Source organism: Monosiga brevicollis, genomic scaffold (genome assembly GCF_000002865.3).
Source record: "Monosiga brevicollis MX1 MONBRscaffold_16 genomic scaffold, whole genome shotgun sequence".
Taxonomy (NCBI): domain Eukaryota; class Choanoflagellata; order Craspedida; family Salpingoecidae; genus Monosiga; species Monosiga brevicollis.
Window position 1 is genome coordinate 277,845 of NW_001865053.1, and position 23,397 is coordinate 301,241.

A 23,397-nucleotide genomic window follows, 5' to 3' on the forward strand; every position below is an offset into this window, starting at 1 on the left:
CCTCCCCCATCAAGTACATCCTCCTTGCATCCTTGACCCTTGTTCTCCCTCACCCCATTTGCTTGCCCTTGGGACAGATCAAACGATGAGCACCATGGGGCCCATGAACGGCATCACGGCTAGTGCCTCCATCGATGCTGGCGACAGCGCCGGTGCATCTGCCAGCCTCGTCTTTACTGGCCAGCTGCCCAGCCCCGGTAGCGTACGCCTGTATGTCGCCACCTACCCCCGGCAGTCCACCTCGCAGAGTCAGCTCGAGGCCTGCTCCCTGGATCAGATTGGCGAGCTCTACGATCCTCAAAATCTGCGAGCCAACCCCAACTACGCGACCCGTTGCAGCGCCGATCCCAGCAATTGCGCCCCGGGTGACCTTGAGGGTATCTTCGGCAAGCTCACCGACTGCTCCTCCTCCCTGTGCCGTCATGGCCAAGCCAAGACCGCCCCACGCGACCTCGTCGCCCTGACCGGTCGCGCCTTGGTCCTCGTAAATATTGCCACCAACCAACCCCTCTATTGCTCAAACCTTGTCATCAAAACCCAGGGCGTCTCCAATAGCGCCCTCCAAGGCAAAGCCCACAACAAGCTGCTGCGCACCTCCTTCATGGCCCGCCAGAGCCGCTTCGAAGACAACATCCTCAGTCGCTTCACGCTCCGCTTTGGCTCTCCCAACCCTGCCAACCTTCCAACCACCACTGCCCACTGGCTGTTGGCTGATCGACCCGCGACCTCCACCCTCGCAAGTTTCTGCGCTGCCGCTTCAACCCCCGCCATCAGCATCAACCTGACCCAGACTTGCAATGGACCCCTGGATCTGCAAAGTACCAGTGGCGTCGCACACTGCGTCACCACCCTGGCCGAGGACCTGGCAACGCTGAGCAACCCCGTTCTCCTCCTCTCCAATACCAAGGGTGGCAGCCCACTTCTCTGCAGCCCCCTCCACGCGCCGAAATCGCGCGTCGTCCATGCCCTCTTCAACACAGAACTCGTCGACGGCGTGATTCAATTCAGCCAGCCCGACCCCGATAGCGCCACAACCATCTCCGTCACCCTTAAAGGCTTGCACCAGCGGGCTGGCGGCTGGCACGTTCACACCTTCCCCGTGCCCGAACCCAGTGCCGTCGGCGCAAGCCCGGGCGTCGACCAATGCTCTGGCGCTGCTGTCGGCGGTCATTTTAACCCCTTTAATGCCCTCGTTCCCTGCTCTTCCGCACCCGGTATGACTGACGACCAGTGCGAGGTCGGAGACCTGGCTGGCAAACACGGTACCTTGGCCAACCTGGATAGCGTGTCCATCACCTACACCGATTGGAACCTGCCGCTTTTTGGCGCCGCCTCCATCGTTGGTCGCAGCATCGTGATTCACGTCAATGCCAACAACAACCCCCGCCTCGCCTGCGCCACCATTCAGCCCGAGCCAGACTCGGTGACGACTGTCGTTGCCCGCTTCATGGGTGATGTCGTGGGTGACATTACCTTTCAGCAAGACGCCGCTGATCCCTATGCCGACACCACCGTGCTCGTTGACCTGCGCTACACCAACCAATCGCAGAGCGCCACCAGCGGCCACAATTGGCACGTTCACGTGGATGCCCCCGATTTACTCAACTGCGCAAGTGCAGGTGGCCACTACAATCCGCTCGATGTTTGTCTCACGGCTGCCTGTGGCTATCCCTCCACCTGCGGTGTGGGCCGCTTGCAACCTGGCTGCGAGATGGGTGACCTAGCCAACAAACACGGGCCGCTCAATATTTTAAGCGGTGCCACGTTGCCCGGCGCCCGCGCCTTCTTCACAGACCTCCAGTTGCCCCTCTCTGGCCCTGACTCAATCATCGGGCGCTCCATTGTCGTGCACGGCGCCGATGGTGCTGGTGCCCGCCTAACATGTGCAACCTTGCGCCGCCGTGCCCCCCGTACCGCCACCGCCACCGTGGCCATGGGTGGCATCAGCGGCACGGTCGGCTTTGCCCAAGCCTATCCAGGCGCCCCGACTTACGTCACGGTCAACCTGGCTGGCCTTCAACAGCGCATTGGAGGCTACCACGTCCATGTTCTACCGGTTCCAGCGCCCTCCGAAGTGGGTCTCTCAAGTCCCAGCGCCGCGCAATGCAGCCCCGCTGCCGTGGGGGGCCATTTCGACCCCTACAATACCGGCAATACCTGCGATCCATCTATCACTGGTGACGCCTGTGAGGTTGGCGACCTCAGCGGCAAGCACGGCTCGCTCAGAGGTCTGACTTCAATCGACGTCGGCTACTCTGACATGCACCTGCCACTCTTTGGCGTCAACTCTATCGTTGGCCGCAGCGTAGTGCTGCATTCCACGGCTCAAGGCGCCCCGCGCCTGGCTTGCGCTACAATTCAGTATGCCGACACCCACTCGGTGCTCACTTACAAAGCACACTTCACGTCAACGGGTAGCGCGAGTGCGGTCACCGGAAGCATCGTTTTTCAGCAGTTGCGGGACGATCCGGATGCGGAGACGAGCGTCCTGGTCGCGCTGGCGCATTCAGCGCACTCTTCGGGAGTGTCCATGGGCCATGCCTGGCATGTACACCAGTCTCCAGTCTCTGGCAGTGATTGTGCATCCGCAGGTGGGCACTACAATCCCTACGAAGTTTGTCTGAGTGCAGACTGTGGCTACTCCTCTAGCTGTGGCCAAAGTGGGCTGCAGGCGGGCTGTGAGCTGGGAGACCTCGCCCACAAGCATGGCACCTTGAGCCTCGGTGCCGCGAGTCCTCTGCCCCTTTCGCGTAGCTTCTACACGGATATCCAGCTGCCGCTGAGTGGGGCAACAAGCGTAGGAGCCCGCTCCATTGTGATTCATGGCTCCAACGGAACGGCGCCGCGCATTGCATGCGCTTCTATGGTAGCCTCTATCAGCTCAACATCAACGGCTGCCCCTACGTCTACTCCCGCGTCTTCCAGTAAACATAAACACCGCCGCACCGCTGTAGCGCTCCTGGTAACTGCACTCTTTCTTGTTGCGGGCGCCATGGCTGGCATGGCCTACTATCGTCACACCCAGCGACATACTCGGGGCATCGGATCGGATATGACTGAACAACTTTTGATGGACAGTGAGTACGCAGCCCTGGAGGAAATGCACAAGGATGACGATACGTTTGATCTCAATCGCGCATCCCAAGCCTAGGAATTACCTCCGCCCCCCACCTGTTTTTTTTTTTTCCTTTCTGAGTTTGGGACTGATCAATCTTTCAGCGCTATGTATAAACGTTTGCCGCCTTTGTAACCGTGGTTGAAAAGAACTGTGACTGGCACCAGCCATGCCACTTCTTGCCCCGTGATGAATTTACATGTTAATAGGCAAACCTACCTTTCGTGTCACATTGCTGCCAAGGGCTTTCCGAGCTTAGAGCTTGACAATTACTAAACAGCATGTTGGCCCTTGGAAAACAAGTCTTCAATGACCGAAACATTATACTAATCCCTTTAAATTGGGCGACTCAATACCCAACGGCTCTGCCGACATTTGGCCAGTCACTTGAGCTCTAAATCTAAAGCATCAGATTGGGATCTTCGCTTTCCAGGTAGACCTTGAGTTTCTCTGCAATAGCTTGGCCAACCGCGCGAGCGTGCCCGACCGGTACCAACTATGACGCGAGCACAAGGCATCAGTAACCCTGTGTCAAGAACACAGCGGCATGCGCTGAAAACTGCCAATAGCAGTGTAGACCTACCGAGGCGACTGCATCAACGCCATGCTGACGGAAACCCTGTGCCAAGGCCAGGGGAGTGGGGTAGTGTTGCACAATTGCCTCGGCCTGACATATCAAGTCATGAGAAAAGGTCATCGGCGGACATGAACAGCCAAGAACTCTGGCCAAAGCACATTTCGACACCAACCTTGTCATCCGAAATCCACGAAAAGCAGCTCAGCTGCCGGCGCCAAAGCTGGCGCAAACCGCGGAAGGTTGCACTATCAACCTGATTAGAAACAGCATTCATGAAAACACGCAAGGTGCACAGTATTGCGTCCTGTGGCTGGCACGGGAACACCAGGGCAAGGCCATGCGCGTTGGCAACCTTTTCGCAGTGTGTCACATGGGGATTGATGTTGAACTGGGCGGCTTGCAATTTGTCGGGAAGCGTGGCAATGGATTTGGTCATCATGCAAATGAGCTCCATGGTCTCGTCGGCCGTGTTTGTTTCGCGCAGATGAAGGCCAGCCTCCATCTGCAGCCATATAAGCACGTGGTCCACCGCCGTTCGAACTTGTGCAATCTTTCCCAGCATGGCATCCGTGTCCGTGTCTGCCGCTTCCCCAGTGCTGACTTGCTGGCGCCACGCGCGATTGGCGGCATTGGACTGCTTTCGAAAATATGGCTCAACGCCTTCTACAATCAACGTCACCTGTTGCATGTTGCCGGATGCGGTTTGGAAGCCAGTCCAAGTGAGACGAGGATGCACCAAGAGTCGTGGGACCAACGGGGACAGACCAACAGGCCCACCTTGGAGAGATCTTGGTAATGGGTCTTGATCTCGCGCGCGAGATTGCGAATGGACATGTCGGTGGCCTGTGGTACAAAGGTGTCGGCCCAAAGCTGCCAAGGGTCAACCCATGCGGAACCAAGGCAGGTGTATAAAGACTCATGCTTGCCTCCTAGGTCGGGCCCACACGAAACGTCTTGTCGCCGTGGTCAACTTACCACCATCAATACATGTGGCTCCTCCTCCAAACAAGACTCGCTGCAAATAGATGCCAGGGTCGATAGGCAACGGATAGCAAGCCACAAACGGGATGATTGGATTTTGATCAAGAACAGTACCAAAAAGTGCACAAGATGAGACCAGGGCGCGAGCACCTGGTGACACGAATGCAGATGGTTGCACACAGGGCTTGGCAGCACAACATACATGGTAGCGGTTGTTTCATTCAGGGTATCAACCCGACGCATGAAACGGATGGACATTTTCAGGGGCAAGCCATTGGTGACTTGCACCGAAACTTGTTGGGCCTCGAGCTGCTCGCGCAGTTTTTTGTATCGTCGGGCCTGCATACGAAGAAGAGATGGCAAAGAAACCGCACATGAGTGGCCATGGTTTCGCGGGCTATGACGATGGCAAGCGCAAGTTTCAGCACGGCAGGAGTGCCTGCCATGATTCATGTGCCTGACCTCTAAAAGCGTGGCGCAGCAGTATACAGACATGGTGGCGAGGCGATCTTCGGGTCGATTTTGACGGGATAATTCGCGCCGAAGCTGAGCCGAGCGCTTGCTCACTTCTCGCGCAGCTTCAGGGACCTTGCGTGCGGCTGCAGATGTCGCTGAAGCATGAGTGGCAGTCAAGCGTTCGGGGTCGGTGGCTGAGCTAGGCGCCGCAGCTGGACCAGTACGAGCTGAGGACTGATGTGCGGGATCAGAGCCTTGGCTGGTGGAAGAAGGTAAGTTATCTTCTCCATAAAAGGGCGGGTGAGCTTGATGATCAGCCTCATTGGCCCCATGGCAGCGACGCTCCTGATGCTGTGGCATTTGTGAGCGAAAGGGTGCTTCGACAATGGTTGTGTCGACGCCGGTGATTTGTGCAAGAGTTTTTACACGCTTGGCGGCTTGGCTCCTGTCCAATGAGGCACTGGTGCCTTGACTGGTTGTTGATGCTAAGGGGAGCGCAAGCTCCTGTTGCTCGAGAAAGCGCAGCCGCAGGCGCTGCGCCAGACTCAGTGGCGAACCACCGTCGAGACAGATGCGGGCATCTGCATTGTCCGGATCTTCACGACCTGCTGCATTTGCACGCTGTTGAGAGGCCTCTTGAAAGCGCTGCGTCAGATTTTGCGGCGCTAAAGTGGGTGATCTCTGAGATGGAGATGTTGGGCGCTGGGGATCTGGGCTCAACAGAATTACTTCTGTTGCATCAGCAGCGCCAGGCCTTGGCAGTGGGTGTTCAGCTGTAGGCGAGGCCTTTGTCGAAAAGGACACGCGAGTCTGTTGTGCTGAAGGAGCTGGCGTGGACCGAGCAGGTCGCTCTGACGAGTACCGAGATCGAGCTTCACTGGAAGGGTATTCGCCAGACAGTGCCTGCGTTGCTGTCAACGCAGCATGCTGCAAAGCCGTAGTTGGCCGAGACGTGGCTGCCTGTATCTGAGACGACGCTTGAGCAGAACGGACGGGGCAGGCAGCGGCAGGGTCCCAGACATCTGGTAGTGACTCGTCGTCACTACCATCATCAAGCACAATGCATTCCGAAGGCTCGGGCATTGACACAACACCAAGAGTGGGCAGCTTCAAGTCGAAGGTCGGTGCTTCAAGCACTGCAGCTGTCAAGTCCGTGGCAGCCGGGCCTGATTCTCTTGCGGACCCCAAGGCTGCAGCGGTAGCAGCAATGGCACCGGAAGCCACTGAATCCACAGGATGTGGTACACGGCCTGGACCCATCGACGACGCCCTTTGCTGTCGGGAAGATGTCATCTGGGTAGGGTGATCGTCATCATCGCTGCTCAGGCACAAATCAATGACCTCGATGTGTTTGGCCATGCTTGCAGCAGCACGGACCGCAAAAGTGAACGTGACACTAACTAAACCCAAAGTACATCTGTGCCGTCACAGACCACACACCCCTCATATACTGCTTCAAAACAAGCCCATCTTGCCCACCACCGCCTGGCCCGTCACCACCGCCGCCGCCGCACAAGTCACCCAGAACGATGCTCCACCACCACCACAACAACATGAAACTTCTCTCTCACACACACACATCCAAAAAAAAAAAGAAAAGAAAAAAAACGGCTCAAGCGGAAGTAAGATAAAAAATACACTTCCACTCGCTCTCTCAAACTCTCTCTCTCTCTCACTCTCTCAAACTCAAATCTCTCAAACTCTCTCAAACTCTCTCTCTCAAACTCTCAACTCTCTCAAATCTCTCAAACTCTCTCAAACTCTCTCTCTTAACTCTCTCAAACTCTCTCTCTCTCTCTCAAACTCTCTCTCTCAAACTCTCTCTCTTCTCTGAACGCTGTCCAGAGCCTTCGAGGGGGCAGTAGGAGGGGGAAGGAGGGCCTTGGCACCGAGGAGGAGGAGCAGGATGGCGTCCAAGGCCTTTCGGCAAAAGATGGCGCAGAGCGTCGTGGACTGCTCGACCATTTTTGCCAATGCGGGTATGTCAACTCAGAAACCCGCACACAGTCATGCTCCGGCTGATGCTCATCCTCGGCGGCCCCTCACCTCGTTGGCATCACCCTCGCACTTGGCAGGCTGTGTGGGCCAAGGCACATATGGCATTGTTCACAAGGTTTATCGCCTGGAAGGCACTCGTCAGCTGAATCGAGGTTGTGCACTGCGTCAAGAAGGGTGCGTTGTGCCGTTACCCTGCCCACCAGCCTTTTGCGACATGCTCGTGCTCCTTGGGACCCGCAAGGCCTGGGGCTGTGATTAACACTTGTTGCGTTTGGAATGATTAGCGATGATCTGGACGACACCACCAAACCTTACGCCCTCAAGGGCATGGTCACCTCGGTATCTCGCACCGAAGGCTTCTCCACGGCCAATCTGCGCGAACTTGCTGTACGTGCCCTCGCGCTGCAACTCGCAAGAGTCGGCGGAGCTCGCTGCCCGCGTCTCATGCTTGATGTTGATCTACACCAGCTACTGCGCGAGCTTCATCATGACAACGTCATCTCGCTGCGAGAGGCTTTTATTCACTCCATGACCAAGGAAGTCTGGCTTCTCTTCGACTACGCAGAGTATGACCTCTGGGTACGTGTTGCCGTTTTGACATCAATGCCGCGCTGTACCCGTGGTTCACTCGCAAATGCGTTCTTGTGCTACGACACCCTGACCCCACTTTGAATGCTGTATGCGCAGTGGCTCTGCAATGATCATCGTAGCGCAAACCTTCGATGTAAGTGTGACGCCCACATGCTCTCCCTCCGACTTGTACGCACGTTCTTCCCCAGTGCGGCCTGGATTCTCAACCCACTGCCTTGCTCAATCATCGGAATCGTCTCGTGCAGTGCAAGAGCCCATGCTGAAGAGCATCATGTTTCAACTTTTGCAAGGCGTGCATTATCTTCATGAGCAATGGGTCCTGCATCGTGATCTCGTAAGAGTCCGTCGCTCAAACCTCTCGAGCCATTCGAGGTCTATCTCCCTCACTCTTATGACTGTCCTTACAGAAACCGGCAAATGTATTTCTCACACGAGGCGGGTCTATCAAGATTGGTGAGTCACAATGGCGACTGGCCCGACCGTCCTGCAAACCCTCATGCCTCGCCTGATGAATAGCGCAGGCGTGACTTGCTCTCTCCTCACCTGCCATTGTCTTTCTCTTGCTTGCCACCGCCCTCCAGGTGACTTGGGCATGGCACGCGTTTTTGTGGCCCCACCCAAAGCTTTCTCCGACGTTGACCCAGTCGTTGTGACTTACTGGTACCGGGCACCAGGTGAGGCTTGTGAATCTCGGGGAGAAGGCACTTAGCCTGGGCCACACTCACCTGCACCCCACCCCACCTGTCAGAAATCATGCTGGGTGCCAAGCACTACACCAAAGCGATTGACATCTGGAGTATTGGCTGTATTTTTGCCGAGCTCATTAATCTGGTGCCCATCTTTCATGTGAAGAGTGCGTTGCACGTCGACGATTTGCATGGCTAGCATCTCCCGCCCCGCTGTCGCCGTGTACAGCTCGCACGTCACGCCATACTTGTTGCTGTTCATAGATGACCAGAATTCGCGTGATCCTTACTACGCAGCACAACTTGAAGCCATCTTCAAAGTCTTGGGCATGCCCGATGAGCGTGAGTCGAGAAGTCATCGGACCAAACGAGTGTTTTGGATAAGCGCGGGCACCGTGGTTGGCTGAGCATTGAGCATTGTGGTTGGCTCCTTTCTTTAACGCCACGCTCCATAATACCGGCTTGGGTTGAATAGAGAAATGGTCACTCCTGAAGCATATGCCGCGCTACCCTGACCTCAAGCGTGACTTCAAAACTAAAGCTTCCAAATTGTACGTGCAGGCACCTCGTGCGTCAAGTCGCTTTCAACGGGGGCAAAAAGCTTTTCTCTTGACCTTGCCCTGTGTGGTGCATGCGATGTGGCAGCGACGATGTCCTCAGTAAACGAATGAACGAGCCGGAGAGCTCGACGCGCCTCTCTTTGGTATGAACCGTTCCCAGTACCACCTGTGCCTTCAGGAATCTGTGGCCTTGCACATTTTGACTCGACTGCCCTGTTCGCCTGCGGGCGATGCCACAGATGCGCCGCATGTTTCACTATGACCCTGAAAAGCGCATCAGTGCGGATGAGGCGCTGACTGCGCCCTGGTTCAAATCCGTGGACCGCTTTGATCCCAAAAAGTGGGTTTACCCTGACTCCCATGCCTCGTGCTCTCCAGAATACCATCGCGTGGTTTTACTGCACAAACCCTGCACCCGTGCCCAAGTGGTGCCATACTGACGATCGCCTCATCGTCCACGGCATCCAAGACTCGCACATCCAACATGAACATGTGGTGAATGGTGGCTCACCTTTCACTTTTCTTTTCTTTCTTTTTTTTTTTTTTTCCATTACAGCTGTTTTGCCAAAGCCACGCGCGCGTATCCTGCACGTGAATTGGACAAGCCGTCGGAAGTGGCAGCGGAGGCGCCAAGGTTTGTCTTGCGTGACTCTATTGATGACACTGTTGCTGCATTGGCATCTGCACTCATCCTTTTCTGCACACCTTGTGCCCATGCAGCTCGCTGCTCAAATTTAAAGGGCCTCGTAAAAGCCAACCCGTGGACCAGCCGCACGCCAAGCGTGCCAAGCGTGCTTGATGTCCCTGGGGATCATACCTTTTTTTGCCCGTGGTGTACGAGTTGGAGCATCAAGTCGACAATGTAGGACCATGCTTGCGTGAGCGGGTGAGCCTTTGTGCATGAGTGCAAGTGTGCGAATTGTACTCTGTTTGACAATCGAAGCATGTCAAGTGTTTGCCCTCTTTTCCTCATTTAGTCACGGTGAGACATTCAAGCACCTCCACATCGCCTTATCACGCATGCCTGCCTGCCTGCCCAGCCAGCAAGCAACTGGTCAGAACAACATATTCGTGTTCACCCAGATGTCGATGATCAAAAGACTAACATGTAAAAATTAACATCTGATGTAAAAAAAAAAAGAAAAAACCTTTTTTGTTGAATTTTTCTCTCTCTCTCTCTCTCTCTCTCTCTCTCTCTCTCTCTCTCTCTCTCTCAAACTCTCTCTCTCAAACTTTCACTGCTCGCAGAGCCCGCTGATGCCGGGGGTTGAGTTCGGGCGAGTTGGTCAAGGGCGCGCATCGTTGAATTGTCAAGAAAGTAGACGCCGTGGCCTGTGGTCAGCGCCATGGGCAAGGTTGTGGAGCACCTGCTGACGGCAGCAGTGTCGGATGAGCAGCGAGCTGGGTCAGTGTGATGGCATTGAGACTTCACCAATCGCACGATTAGCTCATCACAGCTGCGCTGGGCACCTCTTAGGGTACTGGCAAAGCTTGAGGCCGTCTGTGGCCGAGAGGCTCACGCCTTTGAGCTCCTGGAACACATCTATGAAAAGGGTTCGATACTGTGTGGCGCTTCGCTTTGCAGCCTGGAATGCTTGATTCTGCTCAGAGCTCACGCTCAGAGCATGATCGGGAGGCGCGGGTATGTCAAACTCACACCGTTCCTGATGTGTTCGGACCCATTGTAGTCCCGACGACGACCAGCACAGCTGTCCCAAGCGCACCAACTCGTCTCCGAGTTCAGCGGCTGGTCCCCGGAGATGGCTGGTATGTTATGTGGCAACGCCCCACCTCGACCAGGCTGCAGATCACCCACACCGTGCTTGTACTCACGTCCGCGCCCACGACCCTTCGTTCGCAGGCGAGTCGTACATCGCAGTGAGCCAAGTCAAAAGGACCCAGTCACTCGGCGCACCGTCATCATTTCCGCGAGTCAGAGTAATCCACGCCCCATGCTTGAAGCCCTTGGCTTTCGGTGAGCAACGCTGCGCTCAAAGTCAAAGGGACCGGCCAGCCCCCCCCCCTTGCTCGCCGTCATAGGTCATTCAATATTTGTCATCGAATGCTAACCAATTAGGCACTCAGCCTCGTATCTGCATCGTGGCGCGGAAAATATCTTCGCTAGCCAAGTTTCCGTTCGCCTGGCTCGCGTCTCCAACCCGGTATGCTGGTCAGACGGCCCACTCCTCCTCTTTCCATTCAAAACTCTTGTTGCGCCCTGCAGCCCAAATGGTTTGCCCTTGCCTCCTTATGCTCGGTGTGTGTCTAGTCCACCAAAGTTGAGCTGACCCCCGGTCATGATCTGCTCGAGTGCATTTGCATCGGGACAAATGCTCAGGTTTGTTTGCCCACCTGCTACCCTGGCACAGTGCTCTCCGGCCAAAACCTGACCCTGCCCCACCTCGGCTAGGAGGCAACACGCGTGCTAGAAATGTTGGCATCAACCCTCTTTCCGTACGTAGTTGATCTGAATCCATTCTATTCGCCTGGCCGTGCCATTTCTGTATCTCCTCCTTCACATGCCTCCTGCCCGATGGTGTACACTTGACAGGCAAGTACGATTGCAAAAAGTAGATGTCCATCGCAGTGCTGCCCTGATGACTCGCGCCGCGCGCTAAGTCGCCATGCTCCCCCCCAAGAAGCCTGGCCTGTGATGACCCATTGCATCTGGGCTCGGACTTGAAGCTCGAACCATGGCCAAGGTGTATCATCAATGACTGTCAATAAAATTAATTGTTCTTCGCCTCTCGTCTATAAATGCGGCTCGCAACAAAAAGCACATTGATATCAACCACCACCTCGAGTTTCATTATGACGAGTCGGAATCTGTCTCAATCACGCGCCGCACGCGCTTAACGGGGGGCGCTGCCGCTTCATCGAGGATTGTTGCGCGCTCCACCCCCAAATCAGACTCAGAATCGGAAGTTTCATAGTAGTGGCGCCGCGCGGGCTGTGAGGATACACGATCTCGCCCAAGGCGCCCTCGTCGGCGGTTCCGGGTTGGTCGCGAGGGAACTGACTCGTCGGCCTCGCTTTCGCCGCCTTGGCTGACCAAGTCCTCTTGAGCCATGTCATCAGCGCTTGAAGAAAATTGACGCTTTCGCTGCGAGGTGGCGTCATCGGATTCCTCCGCCTCGGGTTGCCATTCACTGCTGTCGCTCCCTGCCGCACTGGGTTCTGCTGCCTCATCGTCATCGCCGTCTTGATCCTGGTAGTCGATGCCTTGTGCGGCTCGCGGCCGCCGTGTGCTGCGGCGGCCCTGCCGTGCCGAGTGGCCCTTCAACGCCGTCCCAACGGCTGGGCTTGACCGCGCCTTGGGAGATGGCGTGGGGTTGCGACTATGCTTTACGCTGGTCTTCTTCGACGGCGAACTGACTTGCCGCGGCGACAGACGGGTCCTGACAGCCAAAGACGCACATGGACAAAAAAAAAAAAAAAAAAAGATGGCAGGCGCGAATAAGCACGGTTATGTTGCAAAGGGCAGCCCAAAGCAGCGAGTGTGCGGCAGGCTGGGTTTACTCGTCGCTGCACCGGTTGCAAGAGGCACACCTGACTTCTGCCGATGTATCTATGTTTCGTGGTTGCCCTAAATGTTCGGCTAGATTAGACTTGAGTTCCAAATACAGCTCTACACCAGAGATTTTCGGTGGCAGAACAAGATGCATGAGTACAGAAGCCAAGCCCGCATGTTATCAAAACGGCGTTGAACAATAACATACCTTTCAAAGCCTTGCGTTTGGCTGCCAACGGGCCACTGGTCCCACCGCAGCAAGAAGGGCAGCCGTCAAACAGCAACAGCGCGTCACGATCAAAAGCCTCGAGGCTGTGGTACTGCCCGGCCTCCGCACGGCTCAGCAACGTCGACAGATCCATGTGCAAGTCTCGACGCCCGGCCCGGTCTTTGCAAGAACCTAGCAATCACCCCACCAGCCAAAGCCCGTGATTAACAAGGCAGGTGTTCACCAAGCACGACGGTTTTGGGGTTGTGTGCGCATCATCATGCCAGCAGCGCAGACGTAGCAGGACTCGACTCTCACCAATGGGTAAACGAAATGGTCCAGAAAAGGGTGCATTCCGCAAGCGCCGCACAATGGTAGCTAGAGCTGCCCGCAGCTCAGGACTAACCACGGCCCCAGGTGAGCGCATTGCACCCGAGGATGCCCGAGGTTCTGTCGGCTTTGAGCTAAAACTTGAACCCGCAGGCGGCGAGCTAGGGGCAGGCGCGATGCCGTGTGCTGTAGTTGCATCATCCAACAACGCTGTCCCAGCGGAAGGTTGAGCTGATGCCTCCATTGAACGCACAGCTACCGCGTGGGCCATGCGCGCCTGGACAGCCACTGGATCCAACTCCTTTACCTACACATGGCCGAGGATGAGTCGATGTTCGATGGGTGTGTGGGGCAGAGCGCGAGGCAGAGTGGAAAGAGGATGGATCGGCGTACCACCCAGCGTAGACGACCAGTAGCTGGATCTCGTTCACGCTCGTTGTCCCAAGCTGACTTGGGCCCGCAATAGTCCTTCTCAGCCAGCTTGTGTGTCCGGGCATACGCACGCATGGCAAGGACAAACTCTTGGCGCATGACGCACAGCAGCTCACGCTTGCTGCGCTCTCGTCGTTGCACCTGCACGCACAAGCTGCGAGCCTTTTCTACTCTCCCCCACAAGCAAGCACAAAAAAAGGTCAAAGGCGACTTGATTGTGAACCCAAAGAGCCGCTCCATGCTGCCAGGATGCAGAAGCGATGGGCCTGACCGAGACTCAGGCGAGCAGCTTGCAGCTTTTGGTAAACATCTTGCTCTTCATCCACCTCTTCGGTATGCGTCGTGCCGTTACGTGCGAGTCCCGCAGGCGGAACAAAGCGTCTCATCTAAGCAATGACAGAAAATAGATCAGATCTAACACGATCGAGCCAGGTTGGAGCGCACAAGGACTGGGATTTGCATTATCATGAAGGCTCTAGCAGCATACCAGGGCCTTCCCGTGCTGTCGACGCCGCTTCAAGATCCAATAGCCATAAATACGCCTCCGGCCCGCGTCGTCCAGGTGGACATCCCTGAGATCTGCACCAAGCACAACGATGGCGTGAGTACAAGACATGACTTGCTTCTTGCACGTCGCAGCAGCTGCTACTTTTATCTTGCTTCCTGGAACCGCGCACGCGCTTACCCAAAGCCTCGGGGTCGATCAGGTGCGCAAAGTCTGGACCAAGCGATGGCAAGACGGGCTCAGCCGAGTCGCGGACGACAAGCGTTTGCAGGGTGGTGCCTTCGGGATCGTTTGTGGCTAAATTGCGATGGCGCTGGCAAAAAGCTCGGCGATCCACGGTGTCTCCGCGAAGCGGGATCACCGTTTCCATCCGATACGATTGTTGCATCGCGCAGGTCACGTGAAAAGCCGTCGTACAGGTAGGATGCTGCAAGAAGGCAGTCAACAAGCCAATATTGGTCAGACTTTGACACACGATGTGAATCTTGTCACTTGACCAAGGCATGAAAAGCCGTGATGTGTGCCCTGACATTACATCTCAGCACAGACGTAGGCCTGTCGTACCGCGCACTGAATGCAAGAGCCGTCTTTCGTGTTGCAGACGACGCATTGAAGATTGTAGCGATCACGTGGGATTTCTCGGAGATCCAGGGGCTCCATCCGTGACTGTAACGCATCGCCGTAGCAAGAACGGGAGCAAGGGCAAGGATAAGAAGAGTCGTGAGCTTTTAGGTGAACCCGACCTGCTTGAGAGACAGTGGGTTTGGTTGACAAGCAGTCACCAGCCATGGGGGCTCTGGGCACGTACGGTGTCAACAATCACAGATTCCGGTGTCCAGATGCAGCAAACAAGATGAGCCCAAGTTCGGGGATTGGTTGTTGGCTTGAAGGCACCACCGGACGAGGGACACAGTGCACATGACACCGGAGCCTTTCGTTGACAGGCATTGCAGTACCTGAATTCGCAAGCAGATTGAGAAAAGCAGGAGGCACCGAGGCGGATATGGCCCGTTGGAACGCGTTGGGTGCCAGTACGCACCACGACCCTTCGGGGATGGAGTTGATGCCATAGCAAACTTGATGAACGCCCACATTGCAGCGATCGCAAAAGACCATTTCGTTGCCCTCCTCGCTATCTGGCTGACCGCAAACGTGGCAGGTTGAAGTCTCGTCGTATTCGATTGCTGCTGGATGACGGAGCAGGGCTCGATATGTGGCTTGCTCAAGTTCAAAGATGGTGCGTTCCAGCTGTAGAAGAGTAAGGGCAGGTTTGTGGCGCTCATTGTGCAAGCGCAACCACGTGTTGTCCTCTTCATCGGCATCGTAGAATCCTCGCTGATCGGCCTGAAGCAGCATGTCATGCACGGTCAAGGAGGGCGCTTCAGCGACATGGACTTGGATTTTTCAAGGTGCCTGGTGCCAAGCACAGTCGCAAACCACACAAAGTGTCGGGATGCTGGCGCAATGATAATAACGTACCGATCGAACGATGGCTGGCACGTAGTCACGCGGTCTCGCAAACTTGGCTAGCTGATATGGCGGCTCGATCAGCAACGGCGGGTCATATTCCAAAGTGTGAGCATGACCAGATGGCACCTGGAGAAGGGCTCGTCGGGTGAGGGACGGTCGCGGGTATTGCGCTGAATGGGGGTTGATGTGCGCAGCACCTGAAATTCCAGCAACGAGGGGAAACCCGGGACAGTCTTACTTGGATGGGTTGGTTATACTTTTGAACCCAACGATCGGCAATCGGTTTATAGCCCGTCAGCTGCTCACTGTCGTCAAGGCGCATCTGCGAGATGTACTCCGTCCTGCGGTTACAAGCACGATGAGAACAGGAGTGGCGTGTGAGAGAGATGGGCCAGGCAGCGGCCCGAGTCTTTGCCATTTCAGCCCGTCAAAGGCAGTACTTACGTGAAGAGTTGATCACCTGGACTTACGGCATCACTACAGAGTAGAGGAGTAGGGGGGCCGCGGATCAGGGAGTGCGGGAGCAAAAACGCACGGGGAGTGGGTCGAGCATTGCGATCGCAAAGGTAACGTACGCCCGCTTGTTGTTGCTGTTGCGGCGAGAACCCGGTGTGCGTTCAGCAGCCATCTTGAGAGCTTGCAGGGCCAAGAGCGAATGGGCCGCGCCACCGCCGAGATGAAGGCGTGATGAAAGGCAAGCTCGTCAGAGCTCTGATCAGAGACGAACGCGTTCGCTCGTGGCTGCTGGCCTGATGCGCTCTGACAGCAAGCTCGAGGCCCCAGCGACGGCACTGCTACACGACTCGAGTGTTGATTGAGACGCCAAGAAGGGTCTGGATCACGGAGGCTGTGCCAGTCGATGGGCCACTCTTTGCCGCTGCTGGCTCTGTGCGCGCCCGTGCTAGCTCAGCCTCTCCTCTCTCGCAGCGCCGGCCCACATTTGCAGCCCCAGTCCTGCAGAACCACCTTTATTCCATCAGATCCTTTCATCTACCACACGATCCCCCACTGCCATCCACCACCACCACCACCGCCAACGCCGCCGCTGCGAGATGAAGCGCTCGAGATGACGAAGCTGCCACACACACACACACACACACACACACAAACCCTCGAACCCAGTGAGCGTGTGACGGTCTCTGTATGCGTGTGTGTGCTTCTGTGGCACAACTCGTCAATAGGTGCACACACACCACGCGGACGACCAAAGTCTCTCTCTCAAGCTCTCAAGCTAAAGCTCTCAAGCTGAGTAAAATTTAATTCTCTTCTCTCTCTCTCACCAATTCTCTCTCTCTCTAAGCTCTCAAGCTCTCTCCCAAGCTCTTTCATTTCTCAAGCTCTGTCTCTCTCTCAAGCTCTCTCTCTCCTCTCTCTCTCTCGCTAGCTCTCTCTTAACGGCGGCATAATGTCAGATGAAATTGATAGCCGCCATTTGTCAGCAAGCCAGCACCGGCGCCTTCCTCTCTGAAGAAGCACACCCGGTCCGCGTACACAACGGGGCGTGTGTAACGAGCGCACCGCGACGAGGGTGATGGATTGTGATGTATTGGTGGTGGCACGGCCGGGGGTGGTTTGTGCACCGGCCCGGCTCGCGGATTGGACGCTGCGATTGCTGACGGAACTGAACAACGCGGCGCGGTCTCGATCGGGCCATCTACGATGGAACTTTTGCATATCAGAAAGCCCCGAGCCCTATCACCGACGGTTCAAGGCATGGGACCCCGCTGCCTTTGCCACTTTTTCAAACGTCTTACAAGCCCAGCTGACGACACTGCCTCGTCAGTCACCGCCAAAGCACCTACCCGGCGCCGTCTCCGTCCGCGACGTTCTGGCGCAGGCCCTGAACCAGCGCTGGGGTCCTCCGGCAGCTGGCGGCATGCTCAACCACCTGGTCCTGTTGATGTTGGACATGGATCAGCTTGCGCACAGTGACGATTTGGAACAGCTCTTTCCCACCACCCTGCGCTCCCCTTTGGCCGACAAGGGCGTCGCGCTCGCCGTCGTGGCTTGGGGTCAAGTCAGTGGCACGGCAACTGTCTTCCCATCTCCCTATCCTTGCCTGCCGCTCATCTTCGACTCTGACTGACTCCGCCCGGTTGCTGCACCTCACTCCCCGGTACCTCGGCCCTCTCTATCACAGGCAAAGCACAAGCAAGCGGATGCAATCGGCGCCTGGCTTCGCGCGCACCGTATTCAGCTCTTCAATCTTGAGAGCTCCCTCCTTGGTGCGCGTCTGCTCTTGAGCTCGGTCTGCGCACACCTGCGTTCCCAAGGCCGTCGCTCACGGTCGCGCGCGCAAACCTCATATACCTCCTTCCATTCTCTTTTCCTCTTCTTTCCCCTCTCTTGCTCGCCCCCTTCCACTTTTTAGGCTCCCAATTACATCACCGTGCCGTGCTTCTGGCCAATCCACACCCTGCCTCCAGCAAACGCCCCTCGAGCGCCGGTGCTGTGGCCCCTTTCCAGTCCTTGATCGCCGACGTTTCCACTGCACACGCTCAGCTTCGACGCTACCCGCTAATGATCAACAATCATGGTGCGGCCCTGCCCTCAGCCGCTCCTCCTGCCCCCCCAAAACCAAAAAAAAGCAGATAAATGTCCATCCCAGCTGGCGCCGCGCCTCGCCTCCCGCGACTGCCCTATTATCTCTGTCTTGCCCTTTGCTCACCCCCTTCTCAACGTCTCTGCACCTGACTTAGGAACCTGCACCATGCTGGTGGCCGCCCCTCTGGCCGACTCAATCTCTGACCATCCTATGGAAGCTGCTGCTGTCGCCGACGCCCCGACCAGCACCTGGACACATGTTCAAGTTATCGGGACCATGCCCATATCCCAAGCACGTGCTCAACCTGCCATAGCAAACTGGCTGGTAACGGCCCAATGTCATGGACATGCCTCCCGCCCCTTCATTCGGCTGCACCGGTACATGCTTGAGGTGAGTCAACCTGCTGCAACGCAGCAATTCCACCTCCGTCTGGCCCAGGTGCCTTTGTGTCGTCCTCAAGACCTGCACTTGATCCCTCCGCTCAGAACAAGATTGCGCTGGTTGTGGCCCTAAGCCAAAAAGAAGCAGCCCTTTTGCTACCCGGTGGACCATTGTTTGCGCGACTTGCTGTCACACAGGGACCCCTTGAAGGGACCCCTGTGCCCGCTTCTGACGTGACATCCCTCCTTGCACCTCCGCGTGCTGCCTTGCTCAACATGGACGCACCCCAACAAGAAGGCGTCCCAACGCTTGCGCGCTGTACCTGTCAGACATTTGGCCGCCTCGATGCCCAGCAGCTGGCTGCCCAACCCCTGGACCTTCGTGCAACAGGTATCCCACGCCGTCTGATCCTGAAGCCCGGGTGCCTTGCCAGACGGTTGATTCATATGTATCATGCAAAGTTTTTTTTTATGTGGACGTCTGATTTACGTGACTCCCACAGATGCAGGGACGACTGGTCTCATGGCACCTTATGCCTCCGTTTTGGAGCCCTTCATGTACAAGCCGGCGCCCGCGGCTCAAAAGTTTTCCTCTCGCCGTCCGGGCTTGCACCGCACTCTCTGGGACAAACGGTGCGCTCAACCGCTTCCTTCTATACTTTACACTGGTCCGTCTGACGTGTCTGCGCGACGCTTGCCAACTATCAACTGGTGAACAGCTTAGAGAATGCTACCACGGCAACTCAAAACACCGCCGGAGCAAACCAATCCAGTAGCACCGCTACTACCGGTAACCCTGCCACAGGCTTCTCTGTCCAGGCTGCTGGCATTCAGGTATCTCTTCTCGCCTCGTGTTTGTCCTCTTTCTTTTCTTTTTTTCCCACTTTCCCTTTGCAACCAACCTACTGGCTCTGGTTGCACGGGGCTCAAGCTTTCTGTCAATTCCCACTCATCCCGGCACACCCTTCTTCTGGCCGCAGGAGATGGCACGAGCTCTGGTAGCGCGCGGAGAGACCGATGTCAGCCAACTGACCTCGCGGGTCGAGCAACTTGTAGCCGACGCTGGAATGTCTGATGCTCAACAGGTTGGTCTATGCCCCATCCTGTCCCACCCTGCGTGTGGCAAATTATCAACGCCGGCACTTGTATTGGGTAGGCGGCTTGCACGGAGGCCCTGCAGATGGTTTTGACACCTCGAACGGCCCTGGTCGACGAGGTGCAACGAATTCGCCGCGACACCTCGCGTCAGGCAGAACAGGCCGCCCCGCGTGCCAAGCGCCGAAATCACCGCCTCAAGCGGCTGTCTTCAACGCCTGAAGCAGAATCTACCACTCCGGGGGATGCCGCTGCTGCCCATGCCCTCTTGGGCCACGCCGTGCGGCGACTGCAAGTCAACATCCTCCTGCGTCTCGAGCTGCTCCTGGCTCTGAATTCCTGGCCACACTTGGAAGGTCAACCTCCAGCCAAGGCTCTGGTACCCGAAGCCGATGCCGACGCGGAGCTGAACGAGCGCCCCGAGCCCATGGACCTCAAATCTTTTGCCATCAATGACACCTTGAATCTTGTGCAGGCTTTGAACGAGACGCAAGCCTTTGTCGACACCTCGCTTGATTGGCTTACGGTAAGCTAATTGTTTTGAGAAGGAAGAAAGGCAGCGTGGTCGCAATGGGCCCTGTGGCTGCCTAGGCCTAGTTCAGGTGCCATACGAACCAACGCTGATAACCGGCCTGCCCAAACATCTTGCACTGCCTGGCATCGGGCATGAATGATGGGTATAGCACGCAACCCTGCGATATAGCCGGGCTCTACCTGCGACGTGGCGACTTGTGCTCGAGCAGCTTGGCATGGAGCACTTAGATGAGCCCTCGGTTTCCAATTCGGGAGTTGCGCGACGCCGGGCGTCCAGCTTGCAACGCAGGGAGAGTGAAACGGAGGCTGCAACACTCAAACGCGAACCATCATATCCTACTTTACCGCAAGCTGCCACGTTTCGGGTATGTCTAGCCGCCCAAACGCCACAACTCAACAGTGTTTCCCGGTCACGTACGTGCCTTGTGTTTGCTTGCATTCAGAAACCTGATCCAATGCAAAGCAAGCATCAGATCCAGATCAAACCACGAAGGCGTTCTTCGCGATCTGGGTCCAGTCACCGTCGTGCAAGCAGTAGTGCTGCAGATGCAAGTGGCCCAGGGAGCAAAAGCCGCGCCCCAGGTGTTTTGGTAGGTACCCTGACGAAAATATCACGAGGCTTTTGAAAGTTCCTGCAGAGTATTCTGTTCTTTTTTTCCTTTATAGCCCGGGCTGTTGACCAAATGAACAGCGCGGCTGGCTCATGAGATGTGCACCGCCTCAAATGCATGGCGGGGCGCAGGCAAAAGCTACGCCGGCTCGACCAGGTCCCAGTACAGACATGCGTGATGCGACAGAGGCGTCTCGTGGCCGTATGATTGAAGAAGTGGTGAGTGTCAGCTTTGCCTGCCATCTACCTGAAGCCATGTCACCCCCAGTGCCCGTGCCAATGCCGCTGGCTTACCTGCGACGGCACACAACGACTAACCTTTTGTCCAGATCCCCGATACGCCATCGCTGGCAGCCGGCAAGCACCGACATGTCCAAAGACCACCAGCCACCGAGGATGATACCCAGGAGCCCGCTCCTGAGGCGGGCTCGTCCGCTTTTCAACCACTGAGGCGCAAACGCGCCAAGCGCTCACTCAATCTTACGTAAAGACCACCGTGCCTGAATTCGAAAGACGTATAGAATTTACATGTGATTGGATCAAACAAGGATTTGAATAGGGGAAACAAACGGTGATGGCATGGTTTAAAAAATGGTTGCTTAGGCAGAGGCGAGCTCCCAACTGTCAGCACCAGCCACCAGGCGAGGCTGCGCAGGTGGGATTGAATCCAGCTTCCCACGGCAGCGCCGAAGAATCTTCCCAGACCGACTCTACAGAAGAGAACGAGCCGCCAGTCCCGCGCACCAGCCAGAGCAATACCAAGCAAAGACCACGAGTGAGGCCAAATCAACGGAAATCAGGGTAGTCGCTGCGCATGGCACGTGCTGTAGATGTGCCAGGCTCTACAAGTACCTACCGCCAGTTCCGGCACGCCATGCACGGAAGGCAGCCGCCATGGAGGCAGCTTGAGCCGTGTAACCAAACCAAGAAGGTCCACAAGTTTCTGTGTGCACGGGGCACATGTCGATAAACACCCCCGTCTGATGTGGGTTTGCGCTGAACACACACACACATACACACACACACACACACACACACACACACACACGATCTCTCGTGAGTGGGGACCAATCGGGCTCTATGGGTCCTGCTGAAGATTTGCACCTACCGAGCCTGCTCAATGACCTCGTTGATGGCCTCGAGAAAATCTCCGCGCCAAGCAGCGATGGACGCTAACTGGGCCGCACTGCAGCCACCGGTACTGTTAACGCCTATGGTGCAGCCCACCTGCAGCACGTTACCCATTTGCCACGCATCGATGGCCGAGTTGGTCACAAAAACTGGGGTCGCCATGTGGGGGAAAGCCTCGGACGCAAAGAAGCAGGCGGGAAATTCAGACCCGTGGGCTTGGACGCAGCCGCTGTCAAAGGACGTTTGATCAACGCCCCAAAGCGCCCGCACCCCTGCATAACTATCGCCATAGGCGTAAACGCCATTGGTATTGCTGTGGTTGAGAAAAAAGCCTGCATCCACCATGCCAAGAACTCGGGTGCTTGCGGGAAAGGCAGCTGCAATTGCATCCAGGTGCAAGTACACGGTCAGCCCGCCGGCTGAGGAGCCCGTGACAATGACCTCGGGTGGGCTTGGGTACACCGTGGCCCAGTGGTCAGTCAGTGCTTGCAAGATTCGTCGGCCACGAAAGTAGAGGCTCTTGGTGGCATTGAAGGCATATGGCTGACTGGCATTGCTGGTGTAGGAAGAGCCGTCACAGTACATGACGTACAGCAACGTATAGTTGCCGTAGTCGCTCTCTAGAGCATCCATGATGCCCCCTGCGCTAAACGTGCTTGGGATGCCGTCAGTGGTCCAGCTAGAGGACGATCCAATGTTACCCTCGCTGCGCGCAGCGCAATCCTACACCCGCAGAGCAATGATTCACCCATGTGCAAAGCAACGCCATCAGGAAGTTCAGAAGTTATCCAAGAGGTGAGTGCGCGGCCCCGTGATTTCGTTCAGGATCCGGTGGAGCGTCACATACGTCGACCGACCAGCACCAGCCGCCACCCAGAAAGTGTACCAGTAGGCGTGAGGCATTGGCCCCGCTGCCCGGCCTCACGTAGTATCCAGGCGCAGATCCGTCCAAGCAGAAGGCTCCTACACGCCACCATTCCAGCAGTTGAGAGGAACTTCCTTTCCGTGAACCGCCAACAGACGTCGATGGTGGTCGCAACGCGAATCGAGGCTAGGACGTACCCAGGGACTGCGAATGCGAGTCGTTCAAGAGAATCAAAGATGCGCTGCTCACCACCTTGCTTCCTGCAGGCCCTGCATTTTCCCACCTTGCCTCTGCCATCGTTGCCGTCGATCCATGGCAGCAGCCCAGCACTAGCACCACCACCACCAGCACCGCCATCGCCGCCGCCATCGTGACGACGAAAACACGTCAAATCTCCTCAACAAGTATGTGGCGGTCTGCACACGAAACCGCATAAACCTCAAAAGTACCAACACAAACTACACAAAAACAACTCCCATCCACAAGCGCGCCAGCTTTTCTGACAATTTACTGTCAGCATTTACATTCGGTAACGACCAAATTTTTAAAAAAAAAAAAAAAATCAGAGAGAGATCAGTTTTTTGTTGGAACCGAACGTGTCTGTGTGTGTGTGTGTGTGTGTGTGGACGGGACTCGCGGCGGCTGCTTCGGAAGGGGCGGTGCGGCGGTGCGTGCCTACACCGCACCGATACCAGCACCTTGATAGAGCGAATTGGATTGTTTGTTTGCACTCTGGAGATTGGTGTGGTTTGGACGGACGCCGACTGAGCCAAGCTACGTACGTTGCGTCGTGGCAACTCCAAAGCAGTGACAGCAA

The 23,397-nt window shown here is 56.4% G+C and overlaps 5 protein-coding genes across 5 annotated transcripts in view; 3 read left to right on the top strand and 2 right to left on the bottom strand.

Annotated features, from left to right (window-relative positions):
- MONBRDRAFT_37745 (uncharacterized protein) overlaps positions 1-3,326 on the top strand; it is a gene marked incomplete at its 5' end in the record, with an annotated part of 5,527 nt that extends 2,201 nt beyond the window's left edge. Inside the window, one exon of the mRNA XM_001747240.1 lies at positions 78-3,326. Within this exon, the coding sequence (XP_001747292.1) occupies positions 78-3,151 (3,074 nt within the window). The 3' untranslated portion in view covers positions 3,152-3,326. The remainder of the gene's footprint in view (positions 1-77) is intronic.
- A 189-nt stretch (positions 3,327-3,515) lies between these two features.
- On the bottom strand, positions 3,516-6,488 carry MONBRDRAFT_26875 (uncharacterized protein; the record flags this gene model as incomplete). Its single annotated transcript, XM_001747343.1, has 8 exons — positions 3,516-3,611; positions 3,699-3,782; positions 3,865-3,945; positions 4,045-4,371; positions 4,458-4,562; positions 4,668-4,707; positions 4,876-5,012; positions 5,136-6,488. 8 exons carry the CDS (start codon positions 6,486-6,488, stop codon positions 3,516-3,518), a joined length of 2,223 nt encoding a protein of 740 aa, XP_001747395.1.
- Positions 6,489-6,956: 468 nt separating this feature from the next.
- On the top strand, positions 6,957-11,709 carry MONBRDRAFT_33116 (uncharacterized protein). Its single transcript, XM_001747241.1, has 21 exons — positions 6,957-7,108; positions 7,205-7,301; positions 7,412-7,514; positions 7,596-7,706; positions 7,815-7,851; positions 7,964-8,052; positions 8,126-8,171; positions 8,300-8,392; positions 8,467-8,571; positions 8,669-8,746; positions 8,880-8,955; positions 9,050-9,107; positions 9,204-9,304; positions 9,521-9,598; positions 9,942-10,072; positions 10,653-10,731; positions 10,826-10,939; positions 11,042-11,126; positions 11,234-11,302; positions 11,375-11,418; positions 11,516-11,709. The coding sequence occupies exons 1-21, from the start codon at positions 7,036-7,038 to the stop codon at positions 11,580-11,582; spliced, it is 1,734 nt and encodes a 577-aa protein (XP_001747293.1). The 5' UTR covers positions 6,957-7,035; the 3' UTR covers positions 11,583-11,709.
- A 5,242-nt stretch (positions 11,710-16,951) lies between these two features.
- MONBRDRAFT_33118 (uncharacterized protein) lies at positions 16,952-21,072 on the top strand (the record flags this gene model as incomplete). The annotated part of the gene is made up of 11 exons (XM_001747242.1): positions 16,952-17,437; positions 17,561-17,645; positions 17,792-17,956; positions 18,120-18,355; positions 18,451-18,736; positions 18,849-18,978; positions 19,065-19,179; positions 19,326-19,430; positions 19,502-19,966; positions 20,350-20,388; positions 20,914-21,072. The coding sequence occupies 11 exons, from the start codon at positions 16,952-16,954 to the stop codon at positions 21,070-21,072; spliced, it is 2,271 nt and encodes a 756-aa protein (XP_001747294.1).
- Positions 21,073-21,208: 136 nt separating this feature from the next.
- On the bottom strand, positions 21,209-22,949 carry MONBRDRAFT_33119 (uncharacterized protein; the record flags this gene model as incomplete). The annotated part of the gene is made up of 5 exons (XM_001747344.1): positions 21,209-21,294; positions 21,441-21,580; positions 21,693-22,438; positions 22,563-22,678; positions 22,778-22,949. 5 exons carry the CDS (start codon positions 22,947-22,949, stop codon positions 21,209-21,211), a joined length of 1,260 nt encoding a protein of 419 aa, XP_001747396.1.
- Between the last annotated feature and the right edge of the window lie 448 nt (positions 22,950-23,397).

What these genes read in the sequence shown, in the direction of transcription:
- MONBRDRAFT_33116 (XM_001747241.1), top strand. Translation starts at nt 7,036, where the DNA reads ATGGCGTCCAAGGCCTTTCGGCAAAAGATGGCGCAGAGCGTCGTGGAC. An exon ending in CCAATCTGCGCGAACTTGCT is followed by an intron (nt 7,515 to 7,595) that starts GTACGTGCCCTC and finishes GATCTACACCAG; the next exon opens with CTACTGCGCGAGCTTCATCA. An exon ending in GATGATCAAAAGACTAACAT is followed by an intron (nt 10,073 to 10,652) that starts GTAAAAATTAAC and finishes GACCCATTGTAG; the next exon opens with TCCCGACGACGACCAGCACA.